The following is a 23571-nucleotide window of genomic DNA, read 5'->3' as shown; positions in this document are numbered from 1 at the left end:
CTTATGAGATACAGAAAACAGCCTCAAAATGGTAAATCTAAGAGTAATTGACCTAAAAGAGGGAGTGAAGAAATAGATAGGGGTAGAAGTGTAAACCAAAAATAGAATTCTAAGCCCCCTGACCATCTGAATGGACCCTTCCTCTCAACAAGGGCATTCTAAAGCTAAGCTGAAAAACTAGCTCATGATGGGAAATGGGAGGGAGTGGAACATACCTCTTTATACACTCCTCCCTTTTGGAATTACTGAGAATTCCAACAAACTCTTTAAGTCTGATAAGAAACATTTACAATCAGCCAGGTGTGGTGGCTCATGCCTGTAATCCCAGCACTTTCGGAGGCCGTCAGGAGATCGAGACCATCCGGGCTAACATGGTGAAACCCTGTCTCTACTAAAACTACAAAAAATAAGCTGGGCTTGGTGGTGGGCACCTGTAGTCCCAGCTACTCAAGAGGCTGAGGTCAGAGAATGGCGTGAACCCGGGAGGCAGAGTTTGCAGTGAGCCAAGATCGTGCCACTGCACTCTAGCCTGGGTGACAGAGTGAGACTCTGTCTCAAAAAAAAAAAAGAAAAAAAAAGAAAAGAAACATTTACAGTCTGTGTGATAAAACCTTGGTCTCCACGACTCCTTTATCTTAACCCAAACATTCCTAAGTCTTTTTTTTTTTTTTTTTTTGAGTTGGAGTTTCACTCTTGTTGCCCAGGCTGGCGTGCAATGGCACAATCTCAGCTCACCGCAACCTCCGCCTCCCAGGTTCAAGCCATTTTCCTGCCTCAGTTTCCCAAGAAGCTGGGATTACAGGCATGTGCCACCACGCCCGGCTAATTTTGTATTTTTAGTAGAGACAGGGTTTCTCCATGGTGGTCAGACTGGTCTCGAACTCCCGACCTCAGGCTGCCTGCCTCAGCCTCCCAAAGTGCTGGGATTACAGGCATGAGCCACCGCACCCAGCCACATTCCTAAGTCTTTAGACAATAACAACTCTTTCAACAATTACCAATCAGAAAATCTTTCAATCTGTCTATGACCTGGAAGCCCCACTTCCAGTTGTCCCACCTTTCTGGACAGAACCAATGTATATCTTACATGTATTTGATTGATGCCTCATGCCTCCCTAAAGTGTATAAAATTAAGCTGTACCCTGACCACCTTAGGCACATGTTCTCAAGATCTCTTGAGGGCAGTGTCATGGACCATTAGTCACTCATACTTGGCTCAGAACAAATCTCTTCAAATATTTTGCAGAGTTTGACTCTTTTTGTCGACAGAAGGTTTATTCAAAGAAATAATGGCAGGGAAGTTTGCAAATCTAGAGGAATAAATTAATATCCATATAGGATCCATATAGGTCCAAGATCACCAAGGAGATTCAATTAAAACAAGAAGACTCCAAGGCATATAATAATTAAACTCTCAAAGGTCAAGGACCCTAAAAGCAGCATGAAAAAAAGAAACAAATAACATGTAAAGGAGATCCAATATGTCTGGCAGCAAACCTTTTAGTGGGAAACTCACAGGACAGGAGAGAGTAAGATATACTCAGCGGTATAGAGTTCTAGTTTTAAAAAATGAAAAGAGTTGGCCAGGTGCAGTGGCTCACACCTGTAATCCCAGCACTTTGGCAGGCCGAGGCGAGCAGATCATGAGGTCAGGAGTTCAAAACCAGCCAGGCCAACATAGTGAAACCCCATCTCTACTAAAAATACAAAAATTAGCTGGGCATGGAGGCACGTGCCTGCAATCCCAGCTACTCAGGAGGCTGAGGCAGGAGAATTGCTTGAACCCAGGAGGTGGAGGTCGCAGTGAGCCAAGATCACACCATTGCATTCCAGCCTGAGCAACAGGGTGAGACTCCATTTCAAAAAAAAAAATGAAAAGAGTTATGGAGATGGTTGCAAAACATTATGAATATACTGAATTCCACTAAACTGTACACTTAAAAATGGTTAAGATGGTAAATTTCATGTTATGTGTATTGTATCATAACTTTAAACATGGGGAAAAATCAGTGAGCAAGGTAGATTTTACTATCTCATTCATAGGCAAGATAGAGGGATGCTACATTACATTTTATTCAGAAAAAGTCCCACCTGCTTCAAGTCTCGCTTCTTAGCCATCAGCTTCCACATCTCCTCCCTGCTGAGCCTCCTCTGGGTAGCCACAGTGTCCCTTCTCCACCTACTCTAGACTCTCAGCCTCAGATCTTCTCTTGATCCTTCCAACCCCGGTCCTTTATCATGCACAGAAATCAAACTTTATCCCAGCTCCACCAAAATAGTTCACTCTCATCTATACCCATTACCCTATTTGGCAGACAAAGACCCTTTTGTTATCAGGATCCACCTTCTTAGGGGATAACCAATGTTGCAAATAAGGTTATGAGTCACCAGAGCTCAATTTCAAGTAGTGCACACCAGAAGGCTATGATGGTTGTTTATACTGAAAAAGTTCCACACCATTTGTAAATAATCATTACCCAGAACCAGTTCCTGGGACACTCCTGCCAGTCCAGACCTTGCTTGGGGACCCCAACTGAGCAGCTGAAAGGCTAATGCCTGATGCATCAGAGAGGGTCTCCCGGGTTTATTCTATTGGTCAATTCCTGCACCATACCAGTTGTTAAATATTTTTAATACCATTCTTACAAATGGCAAATAATTCTGTAAATAAGCATTCCAGGACCACCCAACTGAGCCCTTCACAGATTCCTGACCCACGGAAGCCATAAGAGAATGAAAAGAAGGTACAGTGAGAACAAGTGATCAGAGGGATGGAAGATTGGGAAAGGAAGAGAAAAAAAGCAGTCCATCTGTCCAGCATCTTTAGGTCTTTGCAGAAACAGGAACATGACTGATGACACCTCCTGATGTTGGAAAGGCATGGGGAAGAGCAAAGGGCTCTTTACCAGACACAACAGAGCCAGCCTGAGCAGACTATTTTCCAAAAAGGCGGAAATAATATCCCCCATCCAAAATGTGTTTCTAGAATCTTGCTGGTCTCTCATAAGGAGGAAGAACTTGATTCTTCTCCACTTGAATATGAATGAGCTTGTAACTTGCTTGTAACCAAGGGAATATGATGAAAGTAGAGCTAGGTGACTTTCAGGGATGAGTGTCAAGAGGAGATACAGCCTCACTGGCTGGGACACTCATGCTTAGAGCTTAGATGTGCCATTAAAGCAGCCTGCTTCAGGTCTCCATGTTGGAAGGAAGCCCAAAGCAGCCCATCACCCTGAGACAACAGGTGAAGGGACAACAATGCCCAGCTAGTTCTCAGCTGTTGCAGCCCCATCCACTAATTGACTACAATCATATGAGACCATCAAGCTAGAACCACCCAGCTGAGCCCTTCCCAGATTCTTGACCCACAGAAACCAAGAGTGATAACAAAACAAACATTTTTTTCTTAGATTCAAGAGGTACATGTGCTTGAATGTTACATGGATATTACGTGCATAATGGTGGAGACTGGGTTTCTGATGTATCCATCACCCAAATATTAAACATTGTACCCAATAGGTAATTTTTCAACTCTCACCACCCCACATCCTCCCCTTTTTTAGTGGCTTAAAACAACATTTTTGTTGAGTATGGAGATCTCTGAAAGAACTAAAAATAGAACTACTGTTGGACCCAGAAATCCCACTACTGAGTATCTACCCAAAAAAATAATAATAATAATCACTGGGCTAGGCACAGTGGCTCATGCCTGTAATCTCAGCATTTTGGGAGGCTGAGGCAAGGTGGATCACTTGAAGTCAGGAGTTCAACACGAGCCTGGCCAACATGTTGAAACCCCCCTCTCTACTAAAAATAGAAAAATTAGCCGGGAGTGGTAGCGAGCACCTGTAATCCAAGCTACTTGGTAGGCTAAGGCAGGAGAATCGATTGAACCTGGGAGGCAGAGGTTGCGGTGAGCCAAGATTGCGCCACTGCACTCCAGCCTGAGTGACAGAAAAAGACTCTGTCTCCAAAAAAAAAAAAAGTAATCGTTATATCAAAAAGACACCTGCACTCATATGTTTATGGCAGCACTATTCACAATAGCCAAGTCATGGCTATTATGAAATCCCCAGAGTCTATTGTCTCCATCTTCACGTCCAGGTCTGCCTGTTGTTTAGCTCCCACATATAAGTGAGAACATACAATATTTGATTTTCTGCTTCTGAGTTAGTTCACTTAGGATAATGACCTCCAGCTCCATCAGTGTTGCTGCTGAGGGCATGATTTCATTCTTTCTTATGGCTGCATAGTATTCCATGGTGCATATATGGCATATTTTCCTTATCGAGTCAACTGTTGGTGGACACTTAGGTTGGCTCCATGACTTGCCTATTGTGAATAATGCTACTGTAAACATATGAGTGCAGGTGTCTTTTTGATATAATGATTTCTTTTCCTTTGGGTAGATACCCAGTAGTGGGATTGCTGGGTCCAACAGCGGTCCTATTTTTAGTTCTTTGAGAGATCTCCATACTCAACAAAAATGTTTTTTAAGTCATTACATTTTTGTGATTTGTTACAGTGATAGATAACTGACACACAGCCCTTGGGGCATTTCTTGGAATCATTCCTCAATTGTTTCGTGTCTCTCCCTTCTGTTTCCCATCTATTCCAGGCCTCTGCTTTCTGCTGAGCTTCTTTGGAGCTGTGATTCCGAAAATCAAAGGTGAGTGCTCAGAGCCAGGACAGGGAAGGTGTGGACCCAGAGCTGGACCTGGATCTACTTTTCTCCAATGGGCTTGAGAAAAGTGCCTGTTCTGAGAGCAATATTTGGGAAGGCTTGCTCCTGTGTTTCATTACTTGTTTGCTTAATTGATATAGCCTTTTATTTATCTTCTTGTTTGATTTTTAATCTGTCTGTTTTTGCTAACCACAATGGGTACAACGTGGAGATAGAACAGAAAATAAAACACACAAGGTCTCATGAAGCAGACATTCTAGTGGGAAGAGACAAAGGAACGGTAATTATTATCATTCTGATTATAAACAAGTCAACAAACAATGAAATAAGGTCATTTCTGTTTAACGTTACTCCCCTGGGACTCTCTCTCTGGATTCACATGTACCTCTTGAATCTAAGAAAAAAAAAAAAAAAAAAAGAAGTTTGTCTGGTTATCACTCTTGGTTTCTGCGGGTTAAGAATCTGGGAAGGACTCAGGTGTAGGGTGGAGCCTGAGAGTCTCTTTTTTTCTTCTTCTTCCTTTTTTTTTAATTTTTTAATTTTTTTTTTTTTGAGACGAGTCTCGCTCTGTCGCCCAGGCTGGAGTGCAGTGGCCGGATCTCAGCTCGCTGCAAGCTCCACCTCTCGGGTTCACGCCATTCTCCTGCCTCAGCCTCCCGAGTAGCTGGGACTACAGGCGCCCGCCACCTCGCCTGGCTACTTTTTCTGTTATTTTTTAGTAGAGACGGGGTTTCACCGTGTTAACCAGGACGGTCTCGATCTCCTGACCTCGTGATCCGCCCATCTTGGCCTCCCAAAGTGCTGGGATTACAGGCTTGAGCCGCCGCGCCCGGCCTTCTTCTTTTTTTGAGACAGAGTCTCACTGTGCCACCCAGGCTGGAGTGCAGTAGTGCTATCTCGGCTCACTGCAACCTCTGCCTCCCGGGTTCAAGTGAATCTTGTGCCTCAGCCTCCCGAGTAGCTGGGACTAGAGACACACGCCATGCTGGGCTGATTTTTGCATTTTTTGTCGAGACTGGGTTTCACCATGACACCCAGGCTGGTCTCCAACTCCTGGCCTCAAATCGCCTGCCCACCTCGACCTCCCAAATTGCTGGGATTACAGGCATGAGCCACCAAGCCCAGCCTGGAGTGAATGTTCAGTGGGTATAGAGTTTCAGTTTTACAAGATGAAAACAGTTATGGAGATGGTTCCACAACATTATGAATGTATTAAATTCCACTGAACTGTACACTTAGTAATGGCTAAGATGGTAAATTTCCTTTTTTTCTTTTTTTTTTTATGATACTTTAAGTTCTAGGGTACATGTGCACAACGTGCAGATTTGTTACGTAGGCATACATGTGCCATGTTGGTGTGCTGCATCCATCAACTTGACATTTACATTAGGTATATCTCCTAATGCTATCCCTCCCCCAGCCTCCCACTCCCCATACTGAGTAAACCAGCATACTCACTATGGTAAGGTATTAAGTCCTAGAAAAGATTAAGAGTAGATTTTTAGAGCTGACTTTGACTAAGCAGAACCTAGGCAGGAAGGGAAGGGATAGGAAAGAAACGAGTGGCAGAGGGTACCGCCTCTCCCTGTCCCCCTAGGAGAATTGTGCATACTTAGTGGATGACTATTTTGCTCCACTGAGTACAATACCACCTCTTCTATATACAAATGGCCAACAGGTCAGGCACAGTGGCTCACGCCTGTAATCCCAGCACTCTGAGAGGCTGAGGCAGGTGGGTCACTTGAAGTCGGGAGTTTGAAACCACCCTGGCCAACATGGTGAAACCCCGTCTCTACCAAAAACACAAAAATTAGCCAGGTGTGGTGGGGTGCATCTGTAACCCCAGCTACTCGGGAGGCTGAGACAGGAGAATCGCTTGAACCTGGGTGGTGGAGGCTACAGTGGAGTGCAAAAGTACACCTTTGCACTCCAGCCTGGGCGACAGGGCAAGACTCTGTCTTTAAAAAAAAAAAAAAAAAATGGCCTAGAAACATGAAAAAATGCTCAACATGACTAATTATGTGGGAAATGCGAATCAAAACCACAATGCAATACCACCTTACTCCTGCAAGAATGGCCATAATCAAAAAACTAATAGATATTGGCCGGGCGCAGTGGCTCACGCCTGTAATCCCAGCGGAGGCCGAGGCAGGCAGATCACGAGGTCAGGAGATGGAGACCATCCTGGCTAACACGGTGAAACCCCATCTCTACTAAAAATACACACAAAAAAATTAGCCTGGCGTGGTGGCGAGTGCCTGTAGTCCCAGCTAGTCGGGAGGCTGAGGGAGGAGAATGGCGTGAACCCAAGAGGCGGAGCTTGCAGTGAGCCAAGATCAAGCCACTGCACTCCAGCCTGGGCGACAGAGCGAGACTCTGTCCCAAAAATAAATAAATAAATAATAGATGTTGGCTTGGATGTAGTGAAAAGGGAACACTTTACGCCGATGGTGGGAATTAAAACTAGTACAACCACCTTGGAAAACACTGTGGAGATTCCTTAAAGAACTAAAAGTAGCTCTACCATTTGATCCAGCAATCCCACGACTGGGTATCTACCCAGAGGAAAAGAACCATCATACAAAAACATACTTGCACAAGCATGTTTACAGCAGCACAATTCACAATTGCAAAACTATGGAACCAGCTCAAATGCCCATCAGTCAACAAGTGGATAAAGAAAACACTATATATATATATGTATGTGTGTGTGTATGTGTATATATGTGTATAAATATATAACTTATATAATATACAATTATATATTGTTATATATTATATTATAACATACAAATTATATAACATATAATTTTATTTTTACCCAAAAATAAAATTCCAAAGACTAGGCATGGTGGCTCACACCTGTAATCCCAGTGCTTTGGGAGGTCAAGGCAGGTAGATCACTTGAGCCCAAGGAGTTAAGAGAGCAGCCTGGGCAACACAGCAAGACCCCCATCTCTACAAAAAAAAATTTTTAATTAGCTGGGCATTTTGGCACATGCCTGTAATCTGAGACACTCAGAAGGCTGAGGCAGGAGGATCACTTCAGCCCAGGAGATTGAGGATGCAGTGGGCTATGATCATGCCACTGCACGCCAGCCCGGGCAATAGAGCGAGACCCTATCTCTTAAAAAATAAAGTAAAATAAAACAAAATCCAAAATGCATTAAGACTTGCGTGCATGGTCAATTACACCCCTGCTTCAGTTGCATATTTGGCACTGTCCATCCCCAGGATGAACACTGCAATGCCTTTTAAAATAATGAGGTTTCTCCACACGTGAAGCTGTGGAAAAAAATCTCAGGCAAAATTTTACATGAAAACCAAAGAACAGAGCGGTATGTGTATTATGTTCCTATAATGTAAAGAAAAAGGATGCACATATGTGTGTTTATGGATTGGAATTTTTCTGAAAAGTATACAATAGGCAGTAGACAGCTCAGAATCTGGGGTAATAAGAGACTTATTGTTGGATTTTTTTTTTTCAATTCTGTGAATTTATCATTTTCATGATCATGAAGCTTAAAGAAAAAATATCTTAACATATACCATGATCAGAATCTATCTCCCATGGTACCCTAGAAATTCAAATTTTTTTGTTTGTTTTAGAGACAGAGCCTCACTCTGTCACCCAGGTTACAGTGCAATGACATGACCACGACTCATTGCAGCCTCAAACTCCTGGGCTCAAGCAATCCTCCCACTCCAGCCTCCAGAGTAGCTGGGGCTACAGGCACATACCACCATGCCTGGCTAATTTTTAAACTATTTTTTATAGCAATAGCGTCTTGCTATGTTACCCAGGCTGCTCTCCAACTCCAACCTCAAGGAATCCTCCTACCTTGGCCTCCTAAAGCATTGGAATTACAGATGTTAATAGGCATGCTCACCATGCCACTCACCATGCTTCTCACCACGGTGAGATTGCAATGGTGTGACCTTGGCTCTCTGAAACCTCCGCCTCCCGGGTTCAAGCAATTCTCCTGCCTCAACCTCCTGAGTAGCTGGGATTACAGGCATGAGCCACTACACTCGGCTAATTTTGTATTTTTAGTAGAGACGGGGTTTCACCATGTTGGTCAGGCTGGTCTTGAACTCCTGACCTCAGGTGATCCACCCGCCTCAGCCTCCCAAAGTGCTGGGATGACAGGCACCTGCCACCACACTTGGCTAATTTTGTATTTTTCAGTAGAGACGGGGTTTCACCATGTGAAAATTCTCACCAGGTGGAGTGAGCCACCGTGCCTGGACACTCTAATTTTTTAATGTGCTTAGATCTCACAAGAGGAAAAGACACAGGTTTCCTCAGCCTTGAAAGGCCCTGCCCAGAGGCGAGGCCTCATTATTATTATTATTATTTACGTATATAATATGTCAGGGGAGTGGGGGACTGGGGGAGGGATAGCATTAGGAGAAATACCTAATGTAAATATCGAGTTGATGGGTACAGCAAACCAACATGGCACACGTATACCTATGTAACAAATATATATGTTTTGAAACGGAGTCTCCCTCTGTCACCCAGGCTGGAGTGCGGTGGTGCAGTCTCAGCTCACTGCAACCTCCACCTCACGAGTTCGAGCAATTCTCCTGCGGTGGTGCAATCTCAGCTCACTGCAACCTCCACCTCACGAGTTCGAGCAATTCTCCTGCCTCAGCCTCCTGAGTAGCTAGGATTATAGGCATGAGCCACCACACCTGGCTATTTTTTGTATTTTTAGTAGAGATGGGGTTTTAGCATGTTGACCAGGCTTGTCTTGAACTCCTTACCTCAGGTGATCCAGAGGCAGGGCCTAATTATAACAGGAGAGTTTGTGACCCCAGTCCATTTAACCTGCCTCTCTTCTCCCTGCAGCTTCCTGTAACTGCCCCCCAAATGCTTCCTGTGTCAATAACAGTCACTGCACCTGCAACAGTGGATATATTTCTGGATCTAAGCAGAAACTATTCACATTCCCCTTGGAGACATGTAACGGTAAAGTATTTTATTATTATTATTATTATTATTTTATTATTATTTTTAGAGACAGGGTCTTGCTCTGTTGCCCAGGCTGGACTAATGTGGCATGATCAAAGCTCACCACAGGCTGGAAACAGTGGTTCAAGCCTGTAATCCCAGCACTTGGGGAGGCCGAGGTGGGCAGATCACTTGAGGTCAGGAGTTCGAGACCAGCCTGGCCAAAATGGCAAAACCCCATCTCTACTAAAAATACAAAACTTAGCCGGGCATGGTGGTGGGCGCCTATAATCTCAGCTACTCAAGAGGCTGAGGCATGAGAATAGCCTGAATCTGGGAGGCAGAGGTTGCAGTGAGCCGAGATTGCACCACTGCACTCCAGCCTAGGCGACAGATCGAGACTCTCTGATCAAAATAAATAAGCCACTCACTGCAGCCTCCAACTCCTGGAATCAAGCCGCTCAAGTAGCTGCGACTACAGGCGTGCCACCACGCCCAGCTAATTTTTTTTTTATTTTTTGTAGAGATGGTTTATCACCATGTTGTCCAGGCTAGTCTCAAACTCCTGAGCTCAAGCAATCCTCCCGCCTCGGCCTCCCAAAGTGCTGGGATTACAGGTGTGACCCCTGCACCTGTCCAGGGGTAATTTGCCAGTCATCCAGAGACAGGAGCAAAAGGGAGGCAAAACGGGGGCTGTTTTGGAAACTTGGCTGTTCATTTGAGATCGTTCCTTGTTTCAGCCAGGCACGGTGGCTCACGCCTGTAATCCCAGCACTTTGGGAGGCCGAGGCAGATGGATCACCTGAGGTCAGGAGTTTGAGACCAGCCTGGCCAACATAGTGAAACGCTGTCTCTGCTAAAAATACAAAAATCAGCCGGGCATGGTGGTGCTTGCCTGTAATCCCAGTTATTTGGGAGGCTGAGACAGGAGAATTGCTTGAACTCAGGAGGCAGAGGTTGCAGAGAGCCGAGATCCTGCCATTGCACTCCAGCCTGGATGACAGAGCGAGACTGTGTCTCAGAAAGAAAAGAGAGTTTCTTGTTTCATTTCACGACTTCCCTCCCAGTGTTTCCTGGGATCCCCTCCCAAATAAAGTACTTGTACTTACATCCTCATCTCAACGTCTGCTTCTTGAAGAACCCTACCAAAGTCAATGAAGACGGCAAAAAACCAAGATAATCATTACCTAAACTGATTTGTCTCGGAAAGCCAGGACAGACCCTGGGGTAAAGAGCGCAACTCCTGACACATAGTAGATGCTCAATAAATCTTTGCTGAATGAATGACACAATTCCTTCTTCGTGTTCCAGATATTAATGAATGTGGACCACCCTATAGTGTATATTGTGGATCAAACGCCGCATGTCACAATGTCGAAGGAAGTTTCTACTGTCGCTGTGTCCCAGGATATAGACTCCAGTCTGGGGAAGAACGATTCAGTAATTCCAGTGAGAACACCTGTCAGGGTAAGAACGTTTGTGTCCTCCTTCCTTCCTCTATTTTCTCGTTTGCTTGTTTTGTTTTGTTTTGTTTTGAGACAGAGTCTCGCTCTGTAGCCCAGGCTGGAGTGCAGTGGCTGAAACCTCCGCCTCCTGGGCTCAAGCGATTCTCCTGTGTCAGTCTCCCGAGTAGCTGAGATGATAGACGTGCACCACAACTCCGAGCTAATTTTTTTGATCCACCGGCCTCAACCTCCCAAAGTGCTGGGACTTCTTACAGACAGGAGTCCTTCCTCATTTTTTATTGACTCTCACATCAGAAAATATGTACTTGTTGTGGGGCCACGATATGGTTTTTATGTTCTGCAGGGAACTAGAAGGAAAGAAGGAAGTTCAAGTTGAGGGAAATAATGGGGTGAGAAGGGGAACTGTAGTTTGGAGATGGAGGAAGTGATAAGGTGGTGATTGAGACCACATTCTTGGAATTGCAAGGAAGAGAAACTCACTCAGGCTAACAGGCAGAAAAGAAGCGTTTATGAAAAGGATGCATGGCCATGCCCTGCAAGGACAGGAATGCAGCTGGGCTTCTGGAATTAACTAAAACTGGGACTCGACACCCCTAGTGTGCATCTCCTATTCCCTGTCTCTGATCGTCTTTGGGTCTACTCCTTTCTTCTCTTTCACTGCAGGCTGGCTTTCTCTGCTTCCTAGACCACAGGACAGAAAATATGTCCATCGGCCGGGAGGGTTGGCTCACGCCTGTAATCCCAGTACTTTGGGAGGCCAAGGCCTGGTCTCAAGCAATCCTCCTGCCTTGGCCTCCCAAAGTGCTGGGATTATAGGCATAAGCTACAGCGCCCAGCCGTAAATCTGTCTTTTATTAAGCAATGCGCACCTCTATTGACAGTGTAGAAGCAGACAGTGATTCTACCTGGGTTCTGATGTTAATCTCTTAAATTTGTCTTATTTTACAAAAAAGAACACTCAAGACCGGGAGTTCAAGACCAGCCTGGCCAACATAGCGAAACCCGATTTCTACTAAAAATACAAAAATTAGCTGGGTGTGGTGGTGGGTGCCTGTAATCCCAGCTACTGGGGAGGCTGAGGCACAAGAATCGCTTGATCCCAGGAAGCGGAGGTGGTAGTGAGACAAGATCGCACCACTGCACCCCATGCTGGGTAACAGAGCGAAACTCTGTCTCAAAAAAAAAAAAAGGGGGGGGGGAAATATGACCACCAACCACTCCAGATCTTACCATGTTTTTGTTTTGTTTTGTTTTTGTTTTTGTTTTGTTTTGTTTTTGTTTTTGTTTTCCCCCAACCAACCAAAGATAGATCAGTTGACTCTCTCTCTGAGACCCCACTGCAAATTCCTCGGGAATGAACACGTTGGCCCAGTTTGAGCCTCATGTGAACCCGTGGATCGGTGTCCAGGGAGAGATGCTGTGTCATATAAATATGACCACTCCCATGGAAAACACGGATGGGCAAAGTCTATATGGGAAAAAGAGATGAGACTTGGTAGACCACCCATGAGGTATTGGCTACTGTTGGGATAATAAGAGAGACTTTTTAAAAATTCTTCAGAGATGGGGTCTCACTCTGTCATCCAGGCTGAAGTGCAGTGGCACCATCAAAGCTCACTACAGCCTTGAACTTCTAGGCTCAATCCTCCCACGTCAGCCTCCTGAGTAGCTGAGATTATAGATGTGAGCCACCATACCTGGTTAATTTCTTCGTTTTTTGTAGAGATGGGATTCTCACTAAGTCACCCAGGCTGGCCTCAAACTCCTGGTCTCAAGCAATCCTCCTGCCTTGGCCTCTCAAAGTGCTGGGATTATAGGCATAAGCCACAGCGCCCAGCCGTAAATCTGTCTTTTACTAAGCAATGTGCACCTCTATTGACAGTGTAGAGGCAGACAGTGATTCTACCTGGGTTCTGATGTTAATCTCTTAAATTTGTCTTATTTTACAAAAAAGAAAAATGCCTTTGGTTGTTTTCCTAATGTTAAGAGTTCTGCACCATCCTTTTACAAAGACTGAGCCCATTTGGGGCTCGTTATTACCAAGGCTGGCAGCTCTAAGCAACCCACATCCCCGCCCAGTGATAAAGTGTGTAGCTTTGGTTCAAAAGGGCAATTCTCTACAATGAATACGGCTTCCTATAACAAACATATTCTAGACTCAGGCTTGTAAGTCAAAGTTCTTGAACTCTTAAAATAAAATGTTCAGTATTAAAACAAAGCTGTTTGTGCTTTCAAGCAAATAGACTGAGCTGAAAACCAAGACGTAGAATAAGTACAGATTTAACCTCAGCATGATGATAAAACATATGTAAACATTTGCTAGCCTTTCCTTGTTCTTTTTTTTTTTTTCAGAGAGAGTCTCGTTCTGTCTACCAGGCTGGAGTGCAGTGGTGGACTTCGGCTCACTGCAACCTTTGCCTCCTAGGTTCAAGCGATTCTCCTGCCTCAGCCTCCCAAGTAGCTGGGATTACAGGCACCCGCCACCATGCCCAGCTAATTTTTTATTTTTGGTAGAGACAGGGTTTTGCCATGTTGGCCAGGCTGGTCTCAAACGCCTGGGCTCATGTGATCCTCCTGCCTCAGCCTCCCAAGCAGCTGGGTCTACAGGTGCACCCTTCCTCGAATTTCTAAAGTAGAGATGCCCTCACTAAGCACAGGAACCAACACAAATGTCTTCATTAACAGCTGATGACCAGACGTTGATGCTTCTGTTTCGGTTATCATTCCCATCCAGGCTGACTTTAAACACAGGCGGCTTCTAATTTTCTGTTTTCTTGGCTATTTCAGTTCTAATTTCCAGTCAAGCTGGAATAAAAGAATTTGGAGGCCAGGCGCGGTGGCTCACGCCTGTAATCCTCACATTTTGGGAGGCCAAGGTGGGTGGATCGCCTGAGGTCAGGAATTTGAGACCAGACTGGCCAACATGGCAAAACCCCATCTCTACAAAAAATATGAAAAAAAAAAAATTAGCCGAGTGTGGTGGTACATGCCTATAATCCCAGCTACTCGGGGGGCTGAAGCAGAGGATTGCTTGAGTCCAGGAGGCTGAGATTGCAATGAGCCAAGATTGTGCCACCACACTCCACCCTGGGCAACAGAATGAGCAGAATGAGACCCTGCCTAAAAAAAAAAAACAAAGCCGGGTGCAATGGCTCATGCCTGTAATCCCAGCCCTTTAGGAGGCTGAGGCAGGCGGATCACGAGGTCAGGAGTTTGAGACCAGCCTGGCCAACATGGTGAAACCCCCTCTCTACTAAAAATACAAAAATTAGCCGGGCCTGCAGGTGCATGCCTGTAATCCCAGCTACTCAGGAGGCTGAGGCATAAGCATCACCTGAACCCAGGAGGTGAAGGTTGCAGTGAACCAAGGTTGCACCATTGCACTCCAGCCTGGGCAACAGAGTGAGACTCTGTCTCAAAATAAAAATAAAAATAAAAATAAATATTTTTAAATTAAAAATTTTTTAATTTTTTAAAAAATAAACAACAGATAAAGACTATGAGTTCAGGCTTTCACCTTCTAGGTGCAAAGTTGCCTACCCCATTACTTACCCCACCTGCCCACCCCTCTGCCTGGTCACTCTCAGTTCCAATAGTAACTCCATCATGATGTCTTTTGCAGACACGAACTCCTCAAAGACAACCCAAGCCAAGAAAGAGGTGAGTGCAGGCTGATCCCCGGAGCCTACCCAGGTAACAACATCAGTAACAAATATTTACAAAGCCCAAAGTGAGCAAATGGGGATGGATTTAGGACAAAATATATATTATATAAAAATATATATTATTCAGGATAAAGTACATATTATATGTAAATATATATGATTACCATATATCATATTACTACACAATAGTACATATTTATATATTATATATAATTATATATTATATATATCTGTGGTATATATACATATACCTATAGATAGATATAGATATACCATTAGGTATACCACTATATGTGTATCATTATCCAGCTCACTATAGATATATCACTATATATACAGTTGAACAGCACACATTTGAACTGCGGGGATCCATCTACACAAGGACATTTTTCAACCAAATGTGAATCAAAAATACAGTACTGCCGGGCTGGGCACAGCGGCTCAAGCCTGTAATCCCAGCACTTTGGGAGGCCGAGGCAGGTGGATCACTTGAGGTCAGGAGTTCGAGACCAGCCTGGCCAACATGGTGAAACCTCATCTCTAATAAAAATACAAAAATTAGCCAGGTATGGTGGCGCATGCCTGTAATCTCAGCAACCCCGGAGGCTGAGGGAGGAGAATCACTTGAATCCAGGAGGCAGAGGCTGCAGTGAGAGTGAGAGGAGATGCTGCCACTGCACTCCAGGCTGGGTGACAGAGCAAGACTCTGTCTCAAAAAAAAAAAAAAAAAAAAATATATATATATATATATATATAGTCAGGATGCAAAACCCACAAAGAGGAAGGACTGACTTTTCATGAGCGAGTTCCAAAGGACCCTATGGGACTTGAGTATGCACGGATTGGATTTGAGCATACATGGACGGTCCTGGAACCAATTCCGTGCATATACCAAGAGGGATCTATATCTATATCTACTTATAGATATAGGTATAGACACACACAGTGTGCGCGTAGGTACCTACATATGACAGTGTGTGAATGTGTGTGTGTGTGTGTGTGTGTGTGTGTGCGCGCTGCCATCTAAAGACAGGAATCTATCCCAGACCAAGAAAGACAGACCAAGACAGAGTACATTAAGGCCTGCCACACTGCTGCAAAAAAGAGATCCAAGTATCCAATGGTATCCATTATTGTCTCTGGCCAACTGACAGCATTTATATAAATATGTAATTACATCATGTAATCAATCTCTAGACTGTGAGCTTCTTGAGGAAGGAAAGAAGACCAACCCCAAATTAGGAGTTCAAGGAATTGTCATTGAAATAATGAACAAATAAAGAATTAAGTAATCAGGCCGGGCATGGTGGCTCACACCTGTAATCCCAGCACTTTGGGAGGCCAAGATGGGTGAATCACCTGAGGTCAGGAGTTCAAGACCAGCCTGGCCAACATGATGAAATTCCCATGTGTACAAAAAATACAAAAATTAGCTGGGTATGGGGGTGCATGCCTGTAATCCCAGCTACTCAGGAGGCTGAAGCAGGAGAATCACTTGAATCCAGGAGGCGGAGGTTGCAGTGAGCCGAGATCACGCCACTGCACTCCACCCTGGGTGACAGAACAAGACTCCATCTCAAAAATAGATAAATAAATAGTGATATAGGAGTTAAAAAGAAATTACTTAGGCAGATAGTGAGGGTAAGGAAGTCCTCAGTGAGGTTTTCCTTTTAACAAAGAGCAGCTCCAAAATCATTTTCTTTTCTTTTTTTTTTTTTTTTTTTGAGACGGAGTCTCGCTCTGTCTCCCAGGTTGGAGTGCAGTGGCACTCACTCTCAGCTCACTGCAAGTTCCACCTCCCGGGTTCACGCCATTCTCCTGCCTCAGCCTCCCAAGTAGCTGGGACTACAGGTGCCCGCCACCACGCCCGGCTAATTCTTTGTATTTTTAGTAGAGACGGGGTTTTACCATGTTAGCCAGGATGGTCTCGATCTCCTGACCTCGTGATTCACCTGCCTCAGCCTCCCAAAGTGAATCATTTTATTTTCTAACAAAGAGCAGCCTGTAAAATCGAGCTGCAGACATAGACAAGCAAGCTGGAAGCTTATGGGTCAATGCCAGCAGCTGTGCCAATACGAAAAAGCTACCTGAGACTAGACATGATCAAAATGGCAGCTCTATCTTCCCTTCTCTTTGCCAGTCATGTGTACAGTAAGGAGCAGACAAGATGGTAGGGCAACCGGCCTTCCCCGAGCAGTATGTAAATGTCACACCTGGCCCAACCAATCTGTGGGCCCTACGTAATTCAGACACCGCCTCCTCAGCCTGACTATAAAATCTAGCGCCTGACTGTAAAATCTAGTCAGTGAGCGGGATTTTCCTTTCGGGCATCCCTCTTTCTCGCAAGGGAGGGAGCTGTTCTACTTTCTTTCTTTCTTTTTTTCTTTTTTTGTTTTTGAGATGGAGTCTCGCTCTGTCGCCCAGTCTAGAGTGCAGTGATGCAATCTTGGCTCACTACAACCTCTGCCTCCTCCGCCTCCCAGATTCAAGCCACTCTCCTGCCTCAGCATCCCAAGTAGCTGGGATTACAGGCATGTGCCACCACCCCTGGCTAATTTTGCATTTTCAGTAGAGACAGGGTTTCACCATGTTGGTCAGGTTGGTCTTGAACTCCTGACCTCAGGTGATCCACCCCCACCTCAGCCTCCCAAAATTCTGGAATTTCAGGCATGAGCCACTGCTCACAGCTCTCTTTTCTCTTTCTTTTGCCTATTAAACCTCCACTCCTAAACTTACTCTTCATGCGTGTCCATGTCCTTAATCTTGGCGCAAGATGACAAACTCCGGGTATTTGCCCCAAACAATGACACTGCTTCAGTAGTGGCAGCCACTTCCTTGTTGTGACAGTGACAACCAAAAATGTCTCCAGCCATCGCCACATGTGCCCTGTGGAGGGAGTAGAAGAATCGCCCCCCAGGCCAGGCGCGGTGGCTCACACTTGTAATCCCAGCACTTCGGGAGGCCGAGGCGGGAGGATCACAAGGTCAGGAGATACAGACCATCCTGGCTAACATGGTGAAACCCCGTCTCTACTAAAAATACAAAAAAAAATAGCCAAGCGTGGTGGCGGGTGTCTGTAGTCCCAGCGACTCGGGAGGCTGAGGCAGGAGAATGGCGTGAACCCGGGAGGCGGAGCTTGCAGTGAGCCAAGATCGCACCACTGCACTCCAGTCTGGGCGACAGAGGGTGACTCCGTCTCAAAAAAAAAGAATCACTCCCCAATCGAGAACGACTGGTCTATTTCTAACAAACTTATCACTACCTTGTTGGCAAAAAATGTTAATAATAACTAACCCAACCGGGCACGGTGGCTCACTCCTATAATCCCATTACTTTGGAAGGCCAAGGCAGGAGAATCGTTTGAGCCCAGGAGCTCCAGACCAGCATGGGCAACATACAAGACCCTGTCTATACCAAAAAAAAATTAAAAATTAAAAAATTAGTCAAGCATGGTGGCCTGCACTTGTAGTCCCAGCTACTCAAGAGGCTGAGGCGTGAAAATCGCTTGAACCCCGGAGCTGGAGGCTGCAGTGAGCCAAGATCCCATCACTGCGTTCCAGCCTGGGCGGCAGAGCAAGACTCTGTCTCAAAAATAATAGTAATGACTCACCTTTACATAGCTTTTGCCAAGTACAGACACTGTCCTAAAAGCATAGCATCTGTTAACTCATTTAATTCTCCAGAAAACCCTAGGATTTCCTTTTCCTGTCCTGGGGCACAGAGAGATTGAGTGACTTGCCCCAGGGCACACAGCTGGGACATGGTGAAGTGCCAGGATTTGAACGTGGTTCCTCCAGCTCCAGAGCCTGCTTTCTCATCCTTTCGACTGCTCTTTTGGATATGGGACTTACCAGATTACATTTTTTAAAAATGAAAATTCTTTATGTCTTCAAAGCTGCAAAAGATTGTGGACACATTTGAGTCACTTCTCACCAATCAGACTTTATGGAGAACAGAAGGGAGGCAAGAAATCTCATCCACAGCTACCACTATTCTCCGGGATGTGGAATCGAAAGTTCTAGAAACTGCCTTGAAAGCTCCAGAACAAAAAGTCCAGAAAATACAAAACAGTAGTGTGGGTAAGACAATAATGAGGCCTGATACACACTGGGGACTGGTTAGCAGCTGGGATCTGGGTTAGGCAATTAGAAAAAAAACAATTGAATAGACCACATGAGTCCATTTATGTAAATTACATAAATGCATATAAATTCTAGAAAATGCAAACTTATCTAGAGTGACAGCAAGGGGCAGGAAGGAGGGGTGGCAGGGGCATGAGAAAATCTGGGGAAACTATTAGGGGTGGTGGAAATCGTCCTGCCTTGATTGTGGTGTTGGTTTCAGAGGTGTATGAAACAAAACTCACCAGATTGTACACTTTAATATGTGCAGCTGGTTAGACATCAATTATTCCTAATAAAGTTGTTTATTCAGAAGATTGCCAATAGTTTCCAATCCCAGGTCTGGAATTTTCACTTAAATGTAGTTTGAGGACCAGGCATGATGGCTCACGCCTGTATTCCCAGCACTTTGGGAGGCTAAGGTGGGAGAATTACTTGAGCCCAGGAGCTCAAGACCAGCCTGGGCAGCATAGCGAGAACCCATCCTTTTAAAAAATTTTAAAAATTTGCCAGGTGCAGTGGCTTGTACGTGCACTTTCAGCTACTCGGGAGGCTGAGGGAGAGGATGGCTTGAACCTAGGAGTTTGAGGCTGCAGTGAACTATGATCATGCCATTGCCACTCCAACCTGGATGACAGAACAAGAACCTGTCTCATTAAAAAAAAAAAAAAACAGTTTTCGGCTGGGCAGGGTGGCTCACACCTATAATCCCAGCATTTTGGGAGGCCAAGGTGGGTGGATCACTTGAGGCCAGTAGTTTGAGATCAGCCTGGGCAACATGGTGAAACCTTATCTTTACTAAAAATATAAAAATTAGCCGGGCGTGGTGGCTCGCGACTGTTATCCCAGCTACTCTGGAGGCTGAGGTGGGAGAACCACTTGAACCCAGGAGGCAGAGGTTGCATTGACCCTAAATCAATGCACTCCAGCCTGGGTGACAGAGCAAGACTTTACCTAAAAAAAAAAAAAAAAAAAAAAAAAAACAGATTTTGAAAAAGTCAGTGCCTATTCTTCTTGGAAAACTGGAATCTGGATACTTTGGTTCAAAATTAAACTATTTTCCAGAATACAAATAAATCTCATCTCTCCTGATTTTGCCACGTCCTGATTGTTTGATCTGAGACCAGTGCCCTCACTTCATTGGGCTTCATTCTCCTGTCAATAAAATGGGGATAATATTAACTGGATATGGTGGTGCGCAAATGTGGTCCCAGTTACTTGGGAGGCTGAGGTGGGAGGATCGCTTGAGCTCAGGAGTTTGAGGCTGCAGTGAGCTGAGATTGCACCACTGCACTCCAGCCTGGACAACAGAGTGAGAGCCTGCCTCGAAAAAAAAATTTAATAGAGATAATAAAAGTGCATGTAATGCACTTAGGACTAGGATACCTCAGAAGCTAAATGACTCAAACTTTTAAAAAAGAAAAAAAGCTACAGTAGTAATTGCTATAATTATGATTATTCTATCTTTCCACTCTTTAGTATTATGAAATATTACTAAAATAGTGTCATTCTTTTTTATGTGAAACACATAGTTTAATCTGGAAAATATTAAATAATATAAAAATAAGTCAAATTAAGGTTTTATAAAAATAACACAGAGTAACAAGCGATAATATAATGGATGATGAAATTAACATTGTGGGCAGGGTGAGGTGCCTCACGCCTGTAATCCTAGCACTTTTGGAGGCCGAGGTGGGCAGATCACCTGAGGTCAGGAGTTCAAGATCAGCCTGGCCAACATGGCAAAAACCTGTCTCTACTAAAAATACAAAAATTAGCCAGGTGTGGTGGTGCACACCTGTAATCTCAACTACTCGGGAGGCTGAGTCAGGAGAATCATTTGAACCTCGGAGGCAGAGGTTGCAGTGAGCCAAGATTGCACCACTACACTCCAGACTGGGTGACAGAGCGAGACTCCGTCTCAGAAAATAAAAATAATAATAATAATAATAAATTCGGCCAGGCACAGTGCCTCATGCCTGTAATCTTAGCACTTTGGAAGGCTGAGGCAGATGGATGATCTGAGGTCAGGGGTTCGAGACCAGCCTGGCCAACATGGTGAAACCCTGTTTCTACTAAAAAAAAAAAAACAAAAAAATTAGCCACTCATGGTGGTGCATGCCTGTAATCCCAGTTAGTCATGAGGCTGAGGCAGGAGAATTGCTTGAACCCGGGGGACAGAGGTTGCAGTTAGCTGAGAGCGTGCCACTGCACTCCGGCCTGGGCAAAACAGCAAGACTCCATCTCACTAATAATGATAATAATAACAATAAATTCACTTATACTGAGCTCAAGAATTTCTATTCATTAAAACATACTAAATGAATGAAACAATAGGCCAAAAACATTAATACATAATTAAATACTTGTAAACTGTTCAAAAACTGAGAGTCAATATTAGACAAGCCAGTAATAGTTTCTAGAATGTTAAAATAGTGTCATTCTTTTTTGTTTGTTTGTTTGTTTGTTTGTTTTGAGATGAAGTCTCGCTCTATTGCCCAGGCTGGAGTGCAGTGGCACGATCTAGGTCACTGAAACCTCAGCCTCCTGGGTTCAAGCAATTCTCCTGCCTCAGCCTCCCTAGTAGCAGGGATTACAGGCACCTGCCACCATGCCCAGCTAATTTTTGTATATTAGTAGAATGGGGTTTCACCACGTTGGCCAGGCTGGTTTCGAACTCCTGACCTCAAGCAATCAATCAGTCTGAGCCTCCCAAAGTGCTGGGAATTCAGGTATGAGCCACTGCACCTAGCCATAAAATAGTGTCATTCTTGATGTGCTATTTTGTTGCTTGTTTCTTTTTTTTTTTTTTTTTTAACCTTTTAATACACACGAAAGGAGATAGGAGAATAAAATCCCGGATGTACCCATCACCCAATTCAACAATTTCCAACACACAGCCAGTCTTGGGCTGTCTGCTTTTAAGATACATATTTTCAAGAGCTTAACTTTTTAGCTTTATTAAGGTGTAATTGATAAATAAAATTGTATATATTTAAGGTGTGCAATAGGATGACTTGATATATATTGTGGAATGATAACCACAATCAAATTAGCTAACACATCCATCACTCACATGGTTACCTTTTTTCTCATGAATTTTTCTTGATTGCAATTCATTTGTGACTTTATTTTTCTTTGAAGCCTGGTTCCCCACCATAGGGATATGTCATCACTTATTTATTTATTTACTTACTTACTTACTTATTTTTGAGACAGAGTCTCACTCTATCACCCAGGCTGGAGTGCAGTGGCACGATCTCAGCTCACTACAACCTCTGCCTCCCGGTTCAAACTATTCTTGTGCCTCAGCCTCCCAAGTAGCTGAGGTTACAGGTACATGCCACCACACCCTGTAGCTAATTTTTGTATTTTTAGTAGAGATGGGGTTTCACCATGTTGGCAAGGCTGGTCTTGAACTCCTGGCCTCAAGCAATCCACCTACTATGACCTCCCAAAGTGCTGGGATTACAAGTGTGAGCCACTGTGCCCAGCCCATGTCATCACTTATTTCATCAATTGCTTCTTGTTGAACATCTAGATAATCCTCCATTTTCCACCATTGTCACTGAAGCTGCTATGAACTTTCTTGTAGCTAAATCTGCCGTCCGTCCACAATCGCTTTCTGAGAATAAACTCCTAGAAACAGAACTGCTTCTTCAAAGGTGTATGCTAGGAGCTGTTAGTTAAGAACTTGGTTTCAGGAGTTAGAGTCTTACCGAACTTCTGACTTCAGTTTCCTCATCTATAGAATGGTCCCTCATGAGGTTATAGGTTATTATAAGGTGACATGTGTAAGGCTCTTAGCTCAGTGCCCGACACATCCTAGACATTCAGTAAATGTGAGCCATTTATGTTGCTATGAACATTTTTTTTAGAGGCAGCATCTCACTGTGTTGGCTGGGCTTGAATTCCTGGGCTCAAGCAATCCTTCTGCCTCAGCTTCTTGAGTAGTTGGGATTACAGGCATGCACCACCGTGTCCCGTTCCTATGCATACTTTTAAAGCTTCTTACCATATCACTAAGCCTGCCCCTTGCTTTTCTTACCAGCTATTGAAACTCGAGTGATTACAGACAATTGCTCTGAAGAAAGAAAGACATTCAACTTGAACGTACAAATGAACTCAATGGACATCCATTGCAATGACGTCATCCAGAAAGATACACAAGGTACGCGGGATGGCTGCATTCGGAATCCTTCACACAGAGCCATGTCACTGTGTGAGGCGTGGGGAAAGAAGCCCACTGGGCTCTCCCCTAATGGGCTTGTTACCCTCCAACTGCGATATTGAAGATTTTCCCTTTAAAAAAAAAAAAAAAAAAAAAAAAGACATTTTCCCAAAATGGAGGTTTTCTATCATTCAGTATGGGAGGGACTTCTTTGCAGTTTGGGAGGGTGGGGGAGTGCTGTTCTCCCTGTGTCCCAGTTTGGGTTCACCCAGAAGCAAACCCTGAAAGAAGTGTGAGAAGTTTCTTCGGGAGGTGATCCCCAGGAACAACAGTGGGTATATTCCTCAGGCTTCTCCAGAGAATCATAATTAAAGAGCTAAAGAGTGTAGGGTGTGGGGGTGTGGGAAGAAAGGAGAGAGAGAGAGAGAGCAAGAGATGAGAGAGATGGAGAGAAAGAGATGTGGAAAGGCAGAGGGGGAGAGAGAGATGGAGAGAGAGATGGGAAGA

General features: G+C 44.5%; 1 protein-coding gene across 2 annotated transcripts in view; it reads left to right on the top strand.

The window, feature by feature from the left end:
- The window catches only part of ADGRE3 (adhesion G protein-coupled receptor E3), a 59992-nt gene that overhangs the window by 4222 nt on the left and 32199 nt on the right, over nt 1-23571 (top strand). The window contains exons 2-7 of one of the 2 annotated variants that reach the window (XM_045379790.3): nt 4619-4669; nt 9540-9659; nt 10953-11108; nt 14730-14767; nt 18668-18851; nt 22945-23064. In XM_045379790.3, coding sequence (XP_045235725.2) covers nt 4619-4669; nt 9540-9659; nt 10953-11108; nt 14730-14767; nt 18668-18851; nt 22945-23064 — 669 coding nt within the window. Of the gene's footprint in view, nt 1-4618; nt 4670-9539; nt 9660-10952; nt 11109-14729; nt 14768-18667; nt 18852-22944; nt 23065-23571 lie in introns of those variants that run through there. The other variant, XM_074026148.1, reaches the window with a different exon arrangement.

Source organism: Macaca fascicularis, chromosome 19 (genome assembly GCF_037993035.2).
Source record: "Macaca fascicularis isolate 582-1 chromosome 19, T2T-MFA8v1.1".
NCBI lineage: Eukaryota > Metazoa > Chordata > Mammalia > Primates > Cercopithecidae > Macaca > Macaca fascicularis.
Note: the sequence above shows the minus strand (reverse complement) of the source record. Positions and strands in the feature narration are given on the sequence as shown.